Below are 15,000 nucleotides of genomic sequence, written 5' to 3'. Positions count from 1 at the left end.
CGGGACAGACAACGGGAGAGATTTAGCAAGCATGGACACACCAGAGAGGTCAAGTGACAAGAGGCTTACATGGCATGAAACACACACACACACACGCACACACGCACGCACGTACACACGGACGTACACATACACAATTGCACATTTTTGCACAGACAGGTGACACACGTGGTACATACATACACACATGCAGACACAGATGAACCACATAAATCATGCCTCTGGGTGTACACACACACACACACACACACACCTCATTCTGTAGACCATGCCCTGCTCTTTGTGAAGTGTAGAAAATGGCGTTGGTTCTCAGAGCAGTAATGAGCAGCTTCCTGCTAAAACTTCCATTTCCAGGTTCCACTAATTTCACACTGCTCCAGCGTCTCAGAACGCCTGCAGCTCTTTTCATTCTAACGCACCATCTGCGTCCCCCGCTGTACCCCCCCCAACACACACACATCCACACCCCCCCCCCACAAACACATCCACATCACCCCCCACACCCCCCCGTGCAGTCAGTGTGCTTTAAGCTACCCGCACGCACATGGGACCCAGCACCCTCCCCACCACCCCCCCCCCCCACCACCCCCCGCAGCAGGCTCACCCTCGGAGTGGTGGGACAGGATGAGCAGGTTCACGCAGGACGCCCCCGCCCCGGAGCCGAAGATGGTGATCCTCTCCGGGTCGCCCCCGAAATGGCCGATGTTCTCGTTCAGCCAGCGCAGCGCCTGGATCTGGTCCAGCAGCCCGTAGTTCCCCTTGGCCGACTGGTCCCCCGTGCTCAGGAAACCTGAGGGGGGGGGGGCGGGTCAGGAGAGGGGGGGGGCAGGACAGAGAGGAGATGGGTCAGGAGAGAGAGGGGAGGGGTTGGAGAGGGGAAGAGTAGGGACAGGGGGGAGGGGTCCACAGAGAAGGGAAGGGAGATATTAATACCGTGCGCATTGTAACATGTAACTGCTTTGGCGAATGCTCTGTAGTCCGCTCAGTAAATCGCCCTTAAAACCAAATCACACTGAAAGAAAGAGAGAGAGAGAGAGAGAGAGAGAGAGAGAGAGAGAGAGGCTGCTGCTCAGTTTTCAGATCATTTATTTATTTATATATTTAATATATTTATTGCCACAAAAGATCGTTAACCAATCAACTAATAAAGCCGTGTGGTATGAGATTAAAGCACTTAATCATTTCCAGGATCCTGTTTGAAAGGAGCGGAGTGAGGAGAGTGAGAGAGAGAGAGAGAGCGGGAGTCTCTGAGCCCAGAATACAGACGGACCGTTTCATCTGTCTCCAAAACACCAGGGCCTGGCAGCAGAACAGGAGGAGGCTGATCAAAGCAGCCTGAGAGAGAAACTTACACACACTCACACACGCGCAGGCACACACACACACACACACACACACACACACACACTCACACACCCTCACACACGCGCAGGCACACACACACACGCGCAGGCATACTCACACACGCGCAGGCATACTCACACACGCGCAGGCATACTCACACACGCGCAGGCATACTCACACACGCGCAGGCACACACACACACTCACACACGCCGCAGGCACACACACACTCTCACACGCGCACACACACACACACACACACACGCACATACACACATGCGCACACACAAACACACACACACCCCACACACACACACCACCACCCTCCCACACACAAACACACACTCTCTCCCACACACTCACACAACACCACACCCCCTCCCTCCCTCCACACACCACACAACCACACACACCTCTCACACACACACACACACGCTCTCAGGAGGTGCGGGCGAGAGAGACCGCGCTCGTTCTCCATCTGCACTCCGGCGACACTCCGGCGTCTCTGACGTCACCTCCTCCCCCGGCTCCGCTCCCCTGTGACCGCCTCCCTATCTCAGAGCTGTCAGTCAACCCAGTCGCAGGAAGCTGATACACCTGTTTCGGGAGGCCAGCGAGAGGACAGGAGCGCCACAGAACAGCCCTGTGGGGCGTCCCGCGGCTGGATCAGCCATCCTTCTCTCTCTCACTCACACACACACACAGACACACACACGTACACACACACACACGATTAGCCCTGTGCTGCAACCGCACGGACATTCTGTATGAAATATAAAATAATTACCTTCCCGCCACAATGTTCTACAATATCTGATGCGGGCAGGAATTCGTATCCGTGCTCAGATTATGAAATGCCGCGACGTGTTGATAATACTCTGCTGTGTGTTTGGTTTCTTTAAGGCAGGGGCTGCCCAGCCCTGTTCCTGGAGATCCACCGTCCCGTAGGAATTCATTCTCAACCCTAACTTAGCACACCTGACTCTACCAATTAGCAGTTCAACGGGATCTATAGCTGTTGAATGAGGTGTGGAATTGTTAGGGTTGTGTGTTTCTGTCTGCGCGTTCGTGTGCTTGAGATGTGTGTGTGTTTGAGATGTGTGTGTGTGTGTGTGTGCGCGTGCATGCGAGTGTGCGTGTTTGAGACGTGTGTGTATGTGTGTGCGTGTGCGTGTGTTTGAGACGCGTGTGTGTGTGCGTGCGTGCGTGTGTGCATGTGTGCGTGTTTGAGACGTGTGTGTGTGTGTGTGTGCGTGTGCGTGTTTGAGACGTGTGTGTGTGTGCGTGTGTGTGTGTGTGCGTGCGTGCATGCGTGTGCGTGCGTGTGTGCGTGCGTGCGTGCGTGTGTGTTTGAGACGTGTGTGTGTGTGTGTGTGTGCGCGTGCGTGTGTATAAAAGAGACAGTAGAAGCGCACAGTGCAGGGTTGAGGCCACCGTTAACTCTAATACTAATCTGAGGTGTCACACCAGCAGTCTCGGTGGAGAGGTCGTGAGAGCAGGGCAGCGGTTGGTTGCTCGGTGGAGAGGTCATGAGAGCAGGGCAGTGATTGGGCGGTTGTATTGCGGTTGTATTTGTGGTTGCCTTGCGGTCGTGTCAGTGGCTGCCTTTGGGATGTTAACGGGAGTTTCTGTCTCCGGCAGAGATTGTGGAACAGCTGCAACTGCCTCTCTGAATTATTCATTCGCCTGCTTTCAAAATTTCCGTTCAACTGAAGGTGCTCACCAACACACACACACACACACAGACACATACACACCCACACCCACCCACGCACACACACACACACACACAAAAACACACGCACAAAAACACACACGCAAAAACACACGCACACATGCACATGCACACACATACACACACACAGACACATTCACACCCACACGCACGCACCCACAAACACACACACACACACACATTCACGCACACAACTCTGTAAAGCACTCTCAGTCGTATGCACACGGACACACACACACACACAAAAACACACATACACAAACACACACACGTGTGCAGACACTCACAAGCACACAAATACACAAAATACTAATTTAGGCATCAAATTAGCCAGAGCAACCTACATAAAGCGAGTTTAGCACGGCTGGAAAACCCGGCCTGGAGCCCCGCGGAAAAGCGGAGCGACAATTATATCAGCGCCGTCGCAGAGACGCAAAAATAAAGCGAAAGACAGAGAGAAAAAGAGAGAGAGAGAGAGAGAAAAAGAGGCCTTTTTTTAGTCTAGATACATAAAACATTAACCGAAGCGTAGTCTGAAAAATGTGGGCTTTCAGGCTGTCGCGAATCTTCCTCCCCGGGAGAGGGGGAGGGGGAGGAGGAGGAGGAGGAGGAGGGAGGAGGAGCCGTGAGGAGAGGACGCCAGGGACCTGGAGAGCCGGGACAGCCAGCTGGCTGGAGGAGGCCAAGCGCACAGATCTGGCTGGAGGTTGGGGTGACATCAGTGACTTAGCAGCCTGATACGGCAGAGTAACTTAAACAGGATAGAGACTACAGAGTAACTGACATAATCTGGATAGAGACTACAGAGTAACTGACTTAAACTGGATAGAGACTACAGAGTAACTGACATAATCTGGATAGAGACTACAGAGTAACTGACATAAACTGGATAGAGACTACAGAGTAACTGACTTAAACTGGATAGAGACTACAGAGTAACTGACTTAAACTGGATAGAGACTACAGAGTAACTGACTTAAACTGGATAGAGACTACAGAGTAACTGACTTAAACTGGATAGAGACTACAGAGTAACACACCATCATGCTTGAGAGGAATCAGATTTACCGATAAAAGTTTTTTTTTTTTCTGAGTCAGCTGGTCAGCTGACTGACAGCCCAAGCGTAAAGGGGAGTGCTTCAGTGGTGGGGACCGGTGCCCTGCTGAGTACCGTGTGCGTCTGTGAGATTCCCTGCAGCTGATTCAGCCCCCACCCGGCCCTCCTGCCCAAACCTCCCTCACCGCCGACTTGTGTTTTACTGAGTGCTCTACAGCGCTGCATGTGTGTGTGTGTGCGTGTGTGTGTGCCTGTGCATGTGTGTGTGTGCGTGTCTTTGTGTGTGCGTGCATGTGTGTGCCTGTGTGCGTGCCTGTGCATGTGTGTGTGTGTGTGTGTGTTTTTGTGTGTGCGTGCATGTGTGTATGTCTGTGCCTGTGCACGTGTGTGTGTGTGTGTGTGAACAGTGATGGGGCAGTGTGTGTGGTCCCTACTTGGTCATAGTGAGAACACATTCTGGAAGCGTCCGCACTGTTCCGACACAGCGGGATGACCCCTGTGACCATGAGCTGAACGCTCGCTCTCGAAATATACTTAATATACTGAAATGATGTCATCGCGATGACACGCAGCTCGCCACGGCTCCCCAGGTCAAAGGTCAAAGTTCCACGATGCTGTGACCTCCGCAGCAGGGCACCGAACCGCTCGGCGCGGTTGCTAAGGCCGTTGCTAGGGTTTAAAGCTGACTGACGGTTACTTCCAGCACTACTTCATTCTGGGTGGGGCGTGCGCATTTTGACAGCAGCGTTGGGCCGCCGGTCCAATAATGCAGATTGAAAGGGGAAATCGAAGTGAATGCATTGAATTCAGAGAGTTTCAGAGAGTGAAAGACAGCGAGAGAGAGAAAGAGATAGAATGAGAGAGGGAACAAGATAAATAATTCAGTTAGGTATCAATGGGATCCCACACACACATATACATGTACACACAAGCATTGAACACACACGCGCACACACACACACACACACATACACACACGCGCACACACACACACACACACACACACCCGCACCCACACACACATACCCACACCCACAGACACACACACACACCCACACCCACACCCACACGCACAGACACACACACACGTTGGGTAGTAAGGTCGGACAGAAGCCAGAACACGATGGCGCATGTGGGCCCGTGCACAGCTTTATGGACCCTGCGAGAGTAAGTCATCAGCCATCGATCCGACTTTGTTGCCTCATGAACACTTTTACAGCCTGGGGGGAACAATAACGGCGTGAGTAGCCCTAAACACGTCTCCGGGGAGACGGGACGAGGTGGGGGGGGGGGGGCAGGACAGGAGGGGCGTCAAAAGTTTTGGGGGGGCGTAATACAACATGCACCATCTGGTCAAATGCAAGCAGGGTCGTATCGGAGTTTCGGAATTGAGTTACAGCGTAGCGGAAGTCATTACGGTGACTGAATTGTGTCTGAAAACAGCAGCCCGCTTGGCAAAGAGCAACCCGCCATCTTGGGAGCGTGTGAACAGGTGCGGGCTGCCCCACTCCCCCACTTCCCCTTTCTCGCAGGTAAAGCCCGTGTTCTATATCGGTTTCACAGGGACGCCCGGGCTGCCACCTCACCTGTTCCCTTCCAACAACAGGCCAGGTGCACACAGGCTGCTAAGATGCCGTCGGCGAGACACGGCCTCTCACCTGACGCGCTCGCCGGTGCGCCAGCTCTCCTGTAGCACTGTGTGGAAAGATAACCTCCAGCTCGCGGGGTCGAGGTCGGCTCATCCGACACACCGCCGCCCAGATTCGCTAAACGCTCGAGGGGAGTTTTGTGCAGAGGGCTGAATGGCACAGGAGAATATTTCAAAAAACCCGCAAAGGCGCTTGACACGTCGTTTTAAATGTCTGAGAGTTTGAGAGATGATTTTTTTTCGCTCAGTGCATCTCTGGGCTCTCTGACACAGACGGGAGGGCGGCACAAGGGCGCCCTGATGCAAATAATAACCCACGGAGACGTAAGGAGATTTATCGCAACCCGAGAGAGAGAGAGAGAGAGAGAGAGAAATACTCGAGGTGCCACTGCCCGCCTGCTTGAAGGCGGTCCTGAAGAAGCAGGTGTAAACTTTAAAAACGGGGAAAAGAGAATTGCAACAGCTGCTGTGGCTGTTTTTACAAGCAATCAAAAGTTACAGAGCGAAGCGAAAAGGACGTTTAACGAGCCGAGCGGTCGGAAATGTCTTCAGGACTAATTAACTTGACATACAGGCGCGCGTGCGATACAATAACCGATTTACTCAAAAAAAAATATATGGGACAGGTCAAAGTAGCTATAAGGTCTATAGCGATGTTATTGCTTTATGCGTTTCTTTAGTGGTCACTCGCGTATTTACCAGGCTTTTAATTTTTTTTCTACATCACTGAACTCGGCGTGAGATGAGCCACCTCCAGGAAAAACTCTCCCTCTCTCCAGCTCCATTTCCTGCGCTTTTATTTTGAAGACTCTCTCCCTCTGTCACGGTGACCCCAGGAGGAGGGGGGGTCAACCGCCTCATCCTATGACCAGGTACGACCGCACCTACTGAATCCTCGCTCAGTACAGTGAACGTTCCAGAAGCAATGATTCGAATGCATCAGTAAAGCCGTTTTTTCCATATCCGTTGCACGTAAATGTTATCCTACACCAGCATGGTATTGTTTAATAGCCTGTTATGGAAATTACCAGCATAAATTCACCAACTACCATTTTGCATCTACGTTAGAATAACTTACTTTTAGTGCTTTACGTTTAGCAGAGGGAGTAAAGATGGGTAACAAAACATTGTTTTTGCAAATTTCAACTTTTTTGTTTGCCAAACTTGCCAGGGCCAACTGACTACAAGTCCTGCTGGTAGCCTGTTATTAATATTCAATGACAAAGAACCAGAAATCAAGCTCATCATGGCCGTACAGCTAGCCCGTGGCCTCAAAACCGCAGTTAAAAAAAAAAACAAAAAAACGTTTTTTTAATTTTATAAAACAGCGTAAACGACGCTGAAAGAGCTATGCAAAATGTTCACTTCCACAGAAAATGGCATTCGCTGGCATACTTACAACTGAACAGGCTAGGTAAAAAAAAAAAAAAAACGTTTTTGAGCACAAACTGAAAACCTCTGCCGTAATTACAATGTAAAACGCTTGCTTGAACAGAAGCTGGAAATTCACTGGTGTAATTAAAACTGAAGGAGGCTATCTAAATGAATCAATCACACAGAAACTGTATACTTTGCATAGAAATTATTTTCATAAATGGTACCACGAGTCTTCCCTTCCTCACATAATGAACATAATACGCCTTAAAATATGTCGCAAATTGTACTGTCAAATTTTCCGATCCAGCGATTTGCTGAAACGCGAGTGACAAAATGCATTCTATTTCCGCGATGATGACAGCTGAATGTCTTCATTCAACCCCGTTTGTGAGTTTCTCCAATATTTCCACCAGGCAACAACTCCACCTTGCATGAAGAGTTCCTTAATGAACAGCATAATAATGAGAACGTAATGACAAAGGGATTTGCTTGTTTAATCCATCATTTTACACGGGGTAAAAGGCGCCCCTGACTCTCCTACTGCTACTGGTAATGCTGCGCTCTGACAGTCACACACCTGCACAGGTGATGTGTGTGTGTGTGTGAGTGGGTGTGTGTTTGTGTGCGTGTGTGTGAGAGTATGTGTGAGTGAATGAATGTGTGTGTGAGTGTCAATGGATACTTGTGTAATGCTTGTAATAAGAGAACGAGTTGGTCTCATTTTTTCTTTTTGTTCTGTGCAATAAAGGAGACTCACTTAATGATAAAAAAAGTAATGTCTCCCCTTTGCCCTTTCTCTCTCCCTCTCCCTCTTTCCCCCTCTCTCCCCCCCCTCTCTCTCTCCCTCTTTGTCCTTCTCCCTCTTTCCCCCCCTCTCCCTCTCCCCCCCCCTATCTGACAGGCCTCTCCTCCAGGCCCCAGGTGCTGCTGTTCTCTGAGGGAGCAGCCCTCCCTGTGCCGGTCCAGGTGCTGATAAACAGAGTTGTACATTTCAGGCTGCTCCTGTGCTACTGACAGACCCTGTGTTTCTACCCTCTGCTCCTGTGCTACTGACAGACCCTGTGTTTCTACCCTCCGCGCCTGTGCTACTGACAGACCCTGTGTTTTACCCTCTGCTCCCATGCTACTGACAGGCCCTGTGTTTCTACCCTCTGCTCCTGTGCTACTGACAGCCCAGAAAAGCCCTGTGTTTTACCCTCTGCTCCTGTGCTAGACAGACCCTGTGTTTCTACCCTCTGCTCCTGTGCTACTGACAGACCCTGTGTTTCTACCCTCTGCTCCTGTGCTACTGACAGACCCTGTGTTTCTACCCTCTGCTCCTGTGCTACTGACAGACCCTGTGTTTCTACCCTCTGCTCCTGTGCTACTGACAGCCCAGAAAAGCCCTGTGTTTTACCCTCTGCTCCTTGTGCTACCGACAGCCCAGAAAAGCCCTGTGTTTTACCCTCTTCTCCTTCCACCAAAAAAAAAAAGCCATTCTTCACTGTGTAGGAGGTGAACCTCCCTCTGATGCAGTGGGCGGTGTGTATGTGTGTGTGTGTGTGTGTGTGTGTGTGAGAATGTGTGTGTGTGCGCATCAGTGCGTGCATGTATGTGTGTATGTGTATGCATGCCTGTACTGAAGTGGCGCAGGGTAATCTTGTTTTCCTGACTGTAGACCACCAGCAGTTTATTCCCTGAATTCTAATGTTAGCCTTCCACAGCGGACAGGTAAACAGCCATTGTTTACACGCCCATCATATATTCTCCCTCCAGAGCCACTGAAAGGAAAGAGGGATAGTCCATTCTTCATCCACGTGGAACACTGATAATCCACAGAGAAGCACCGACACACCACACAGCAGCACTGATACCACACTCCCTTCTGGAGAGAAATTAGCAGCTGATGCCTTCATGCGAATCACCTGAACCCTATAACCCTGGGCTGCCCAGGTGATCTACCGAGCTTCAGGTTTTCACTCCAACCCTAACAGAGCACACCTCATTCAACAGCTAGAGCAGGGCTGCCCAACCCTGTTCCTGGAGATCTGCCGTACAGTAGGATTTCACTCCAACTCTAACAAAGCCATGCCTCATTTCAACAGCTAGAGATCTCGCTGAGCTGCTAATTATTAGAATCAGGTGTGCCAAATTAGGGTTGAAATAGAAAACCTACAGGATGGTGGATCTCCGAGAACAGGGTGGGGCGGTCCTGGTTCAATGCATTACATTCGCGTGGGTTTTTCGTCTATAGATCCCCAAGAGCCCTGTGAATGAGCATGCTTCAGTCACCATGACTCACCCCTTCAACAAGGCAGCAAACACAGACCCGTGAAACTCTATTCATCAGAGTGGTCTTCCCCTTTCAAACACACGCACACACAGACGTACACACAAACAGACACTTCATATGCGCACACACAGAAATATTCTTCATACACAGATACAGACACACACACACACACACACAGACAGATGCTTCATACACAGACACACACACAGAACTATGCTTCATATAGACAGACAGACACACACACGCACACAAACATATGCTCCATACACAAACACACACACGCAACAGTACATCTCTCCCCTCTCTTCTCTCAGTCAGAAATCACCTGTTGGGGAAGGACAGTAATTGTGAGGTCCTGCCTCTCGGGCCGCTGGAGGCAGCGAGGTCACGCTCCCATTTTACCCGTCTCAGGTCGCCTCACCCCCCCCCTCTCAGTTTGGGCCTTTAACAAGCCTGACCTCCGGGGCCCGGGGGGGCGGGGGCGGAGGTGATTAATGCTAGTCCAGGCATGGGAGACACAAACACACAGACAGACAGACAGACACAAACACATACGACAGCACTCACAACACACACACACACACACACTACCACACACCACACACCACCACATACACACCACATGCCAACACACACTCACACGACATCATACACACACACACTACACACACACACACATCACACACCATACACACACACACACACATTACACACACATACACCAAACACACTCCACACACACGCCATACACACACACCACACACACACACGCTCATATACACACACATACACAACACACCAAACACACACACACTCAACCCAACCACATACAGCACACATACCACACACACACACGCTCATATACACACACATACACACACACTCATATATAAGTACACACACACACACACACACACATATACACACACACACACTCACAAGCAGACAGGGGAGCATTTAAAGGGCTTTCTGGCGGATGGCAGAGGATTCAGGGGTGAACGCTTGACCCGCGACTAAATTAAAAACACCTCGACAACAAAACGTTTTGGGCTGGGGTGCGCTGAGCCGCGCCCCTGCTCAGCCTCCCGCGGCAGAGCCACTGAGGGCGCATCGCGCTTCCGAAACTCAGCCACACACGAGAACAGCTGCTAACCAGTGCTGCCCCCTCCTGGAGCAAACGGGGATGTTCAGGGCGTGAAATCGCTGAATGTGACCGCTTGTTCCTCGGGGGTGGGGGGGGGTGGGGTGGGGGGGATTGGGGGAACCGCCCCGAGCGCCTGAAGGCAAACAGCCCCGTTCGTTTAGTGACAAAACGAAAGCGAATTCAAACGAGGTTATGCGCGTGCGCAGAAACTGACCTATCAAAATCAGCCGCTGATTCTCTGATCCCACACTGAACCCCGCCCACCGAGGGCATTTCTAATGAAAGATTCCAGACCCGTTTGATTGACGGGCCAGGTGGCCAATCGGCGACAGCCAGGGAACACTGCGCTCTTGTCTCTTGACCGCTCGCTCGGCCTTCCGCCACCAAAGGGAACCAGACCGCGAACTCTCTCTCTAAGTCCGGTCTACTGCGTTCGCACCGCCATCCCGCACTACATTTCATCCACGATCATAACCAAACAAAATAAAATTCAGATTCGATAAGACAGATTACTGCTTCTGCATCAGATAACTGGATCAACACTTACAGCTAATCAGACCTGGGTCAAATACGTATTTGTTTTGGATTCAAATACTTTTCTGTGCTCTGTTGCACTCTTTGAGAGTAGTTCATTGGTTCCAGTACACCAGACAAGATCAGTAAAGCATAGAAAAGCATTTGAATCAAAACCAAATACGTATTTGACCCAGGTCTGCAGCTAATGTCATTTCTTTACAGTTTTATAGTACAGGGTTTATACGACACCATAGTTTGCTAGAGTACTGTATAGTTGTGCAGTAAAGGATGCCATGCTATGTTACAATGTCCTGACCAAGCGATGTTGTTAAAATTAAATCAGTGAACAACAACAACAAAAAAAATAATAATATGGCTTGCATTTCATTTTTCTAAATTCAAGGTCACTGCATATGAAACTGTGTAAACAGAAGCGATGAAAATAGCAGGTCAGATGGCTAAGAAGACAGATAAAAATGGATTACAACAGATAAAGAGGAGACAAAACAACATTCAGAGAGAACAAATCCGCAAAACTGGGATTTATTGGGCCGAAAAAAGAAGAAAAAAGAAAGAAAAATAAAAACAGGTCAAAACGGGAAACGGATATGGACACCAACACAAAGACCCTCCGTGTCTTTTTCTGGAAAGCCCTCGAAAATGCCGAAAATGTGGAGAAGAAAAAAAAAATCACTGTACAAATAAATAAAGCTATCATTCATTAAAAGATTAGGGATTTAGTGAGGTGACAATGATCTGTCAGTGTGGAAGATCGGTCCAGGAAAAGCAATCGAGCTCAGGAGCTCTGGAGCTCTGCTCCCCCTCGGTGCTGGGGGGGGAGAGCCGCTTTTTTAAGCGCGTGGGGAGCGTTGGCTTATGTCTGCGAGCAAGGCCACAGAGCCGCACATCACTTTAATCACTCCCTACAAGGCCGCCCCTCACTTTAAAAGTCGATAAAAGTCCCCCGTGATGTACGTGAGACTTTACAGAGCGCTCGGGGGGGGAGCGGGGGGGGGGGGGGGGGTAACGCGTTCCCGTGTGTTCTGGTGTGCGTTCCATCGGCCTTGGCGGGAAAAAGATGACAAAGACGAGGGGCCGAGCGTAATCATTTTTTTACGACGTGCGAGAACGACACTTTTCGTGTAATTACTAACGGCGGTTTTTTTAAAAAAAAGAGAGAGAGAGAGAGCGTGGGCGGGGGCGGGGGCGGGGGCGGGGGGGTGGAGGGACGGGGGGCGGCTGTCACGAATCAGGCCCAGGACCAATCAGAACGCAAGAAGCCACGCGCTGGAGCGACTGATTTGGACACGAGGGTTTCAGAAGCCAGGGCCACAGCTTGAGGGGTTTCTGTCAAAGTTCAGCTTCAAAAAAATGGGCTCATTCAAGGCAATAATACAATACAATACGATACAATATTTAATAATTAATATAATACCGACACCATTCTGAGCTGGACACTGCTTTGCTTATCAAACTAGACACACAAGGTTGGCGAAAACCGGGAACAGGAGTATGACTCACCCATAGTACAGGGTACAACATGTACTACACTGTAGCGAGCTGTGGTTCACTGATCTATAGTATTATGTGCTATACTACGCTACAGTGTGCTGCAGTGTACTAATCTATAACACAGTATGCTTTACTACACTGCAATATGCTAGAGTACTCAGTTTTCCAGTACAGGATGCTATACTACACTATAGTGCAGTGGTTCTCAGCCTCGGTCCTAGGGGCCCCTGTGTATACTGGTTTTCGTTCCAACCACAATTGCAATCTCGGAATTTTAACAAGCAGTTCATTTTTCTTAATTGGGTGTTTTTCATGTTAAAAGGAATTATTTACCCTCTTAAGCCACATTATGTCAGAAATTGCTATGCATGGCATGAAAAATAAAATCCCATTGTGTTATTGTGTTGCTTTTTAAGTGATTGCAAACAATCACTTAAAAAGAGGTAACATTTTTAACAGATCAAATTAACGAGGGGAATTAATAGGCTCCTAATTAGGTTGCTGAACACATGTGTTTAAGTGCTTTAAGTGCATAATATTTCCCTTAAACTAATTAGCACAATACAGGTCGGACTCGTTATCATTTTATTTGCTTTAGAATTCTTTGTTATCTATCAAATGATTAGATTTAGTGGCCAGGTGTCCACACTTTCCCCAATTAGGAACCTGTTGGTTTTGCCTCAGTCTTTATTTTGATAAGTTAAAAAGTTTTTTTTAACCTCTTTACGTAATCGTCTACAATGTAGCACAATGTGAATATGGGACTTTTATTCTTTACGGCATGCATAGCTATTTCTGACACAAGGTGCCTTAAGTCGGCAAATAATCCCTCAGACATGCGAAGCACCTAATTAATGAGAAATAATAGCTTGTTACGATTCCGGGATTGCAAGTGTGGTTGGAACGAAAACCAGCATACACAGTGGGCCCCCAGGACCGAGACTGAGAACCACTGCACTGTAGTGTTCAGTTTCATAATATTACACTGTAGCGTTCTATAGTAGACAGTCCTACAGTAAAAGGTACCGTGCTGTGTTACGATTCGCTGAGTTGTACTCCAGTAACGCCGGTGACACTACAGTGAAAGAGTATTCCACTTTTCATCGAGTTCCACTCCATTTGAGTCCCCCCGGTGAGCAATGTGGCAGATTCGTCATAAAGATCATAAAGCGCAGCAAGCCACCCACTTCTAACGAGTGTTAAAGATGGCAATTTAAGCATTAATAATTAATAAAAGGCTGAGGCTCGGTTGAGCGAAAATTAATTTTTTGCCACGAAGGCCGTTCACTTTTGTAGAGGCCAGTTAGCTCGTTAGGTGTGCCGATGTTTTATCGCCAATATGAAAACACGGCCAGTATAATAAATAATGATACATAAAAAAGAAAATACACAGCGCATGTCTTATTATTATTATTATTGATTCCCTGCTGCACAATTTCAAAGGCAAACAACTTCAGGATGCAGTCCTCTAATCACATGCGTCCCGGCCCACTTACGACACAGGCCTCCGTGTTCGTCATGTAAACGATGCGTCTAAAGAACACAAGAGAGTTTTGCCTGTCACCTCCTCCTCTGTCCAGCGACGCAAACTCTAATGATCAATCCCCTGAAGAGCGGCCTCATAAACGCGTTAAATGTCTGGTGCCTGAGAGTTCCTGAGAGAAACGCAGCCCGTCGTTGTTTCGTTTAAAATAAAATAAACATTCTCTGACGGCAACACGCTCCTCCTTTCTCGTGAAAATCCTGTTTCAGCAACCAAAGCGCCTTCTTTCTTTTTTGTTTATTTATTTATTTTACCTCCATTACAACAAGGATGTGAGCACAGGGCTCTTGGTTGCACTAAAATACTGTACTTGTTCCCGCCAACAGAAAAGACGGCGTATCAATTTTTTCCATTCGCAACTATTTTGACATTACGGAAAATGAGTCATGGATGTTTGCGATGCAACACGGATCTGACGAGACAAAGTTAGGTATCACACCGTGGTCCATGGCCCACACACAGCTCCCAATGAGTTCTGATTTCATCGTCTGCGTCCTGTAGTTCAATACATAAACATTCTTGTTATTTATATTCATTAGTATTCATGGGTATTACCGAGTTCGTAGTTTACTTAAGGATTAAGCGGTAAACTGCTTAATCGCTGTCATCCCTAATTTCGAGCAAAATTTACACAGACCGAATGCTTTATAGAAATGCCAAGAAACCCATCAAAGGGAAATCATTTCTCCCAGATTTACAAGACAAACTCCGCGCTAAAATTAGGTAATTATGCATACAGGTAAACCAACGGGTCCCAGAGATGTAGGTTTACTGCTAATAAGAATTTGCGATTCTGTGCAGGCCTACAGCCGCGATAGTCATGTGGTTTAAACCATAATAATTCACATCTAAT

The 15,000-nt window shown here is 48.7% G+C and overlaps 1 protein-coding gene across 2 annotated transcripts in view; it reads right to left on the bottom strand.

Annotated features, from left to right (window-relative positions):
- nlgn2a (neuroligin 2a) overlaps nucleotides 1-15,000 on the bottom strand; it is a 131,999-nt gene that overhangs the window by 12,009 nt on the left and 104,990 nt on the right. For both annotated transcript variants that reach the window (XM_064325606.1, XM_064325607.1), the window contains one exon: nucleotides 605-790. In XM_064325606.1, coding sequence (XP_064181676.1) covers nucleotides 605-790 — 186 coding nt within the window. The remainder of the gene's footprint in view (nucleotides 1-604; nucleotides 791-15,000) is intronic.

Source organism: Anguilla rostrata, chromosome 3 (assembly GCF_018555375.3).
Source record: "Anguilla rostrata isolate EN2019 chromosome 3, ASM1855537v3, whole genome shotgun sequence".
Taxonomy (NCBI): Eukaryota; Metazoa; Chordata; class Actinopteri; order Anguilliformes; family Anguillidae; genus Anguilla; species Anguilla rostrata.
This window is presented reverse-complemented; position numbering and strand designations above follow the sequence as displayed.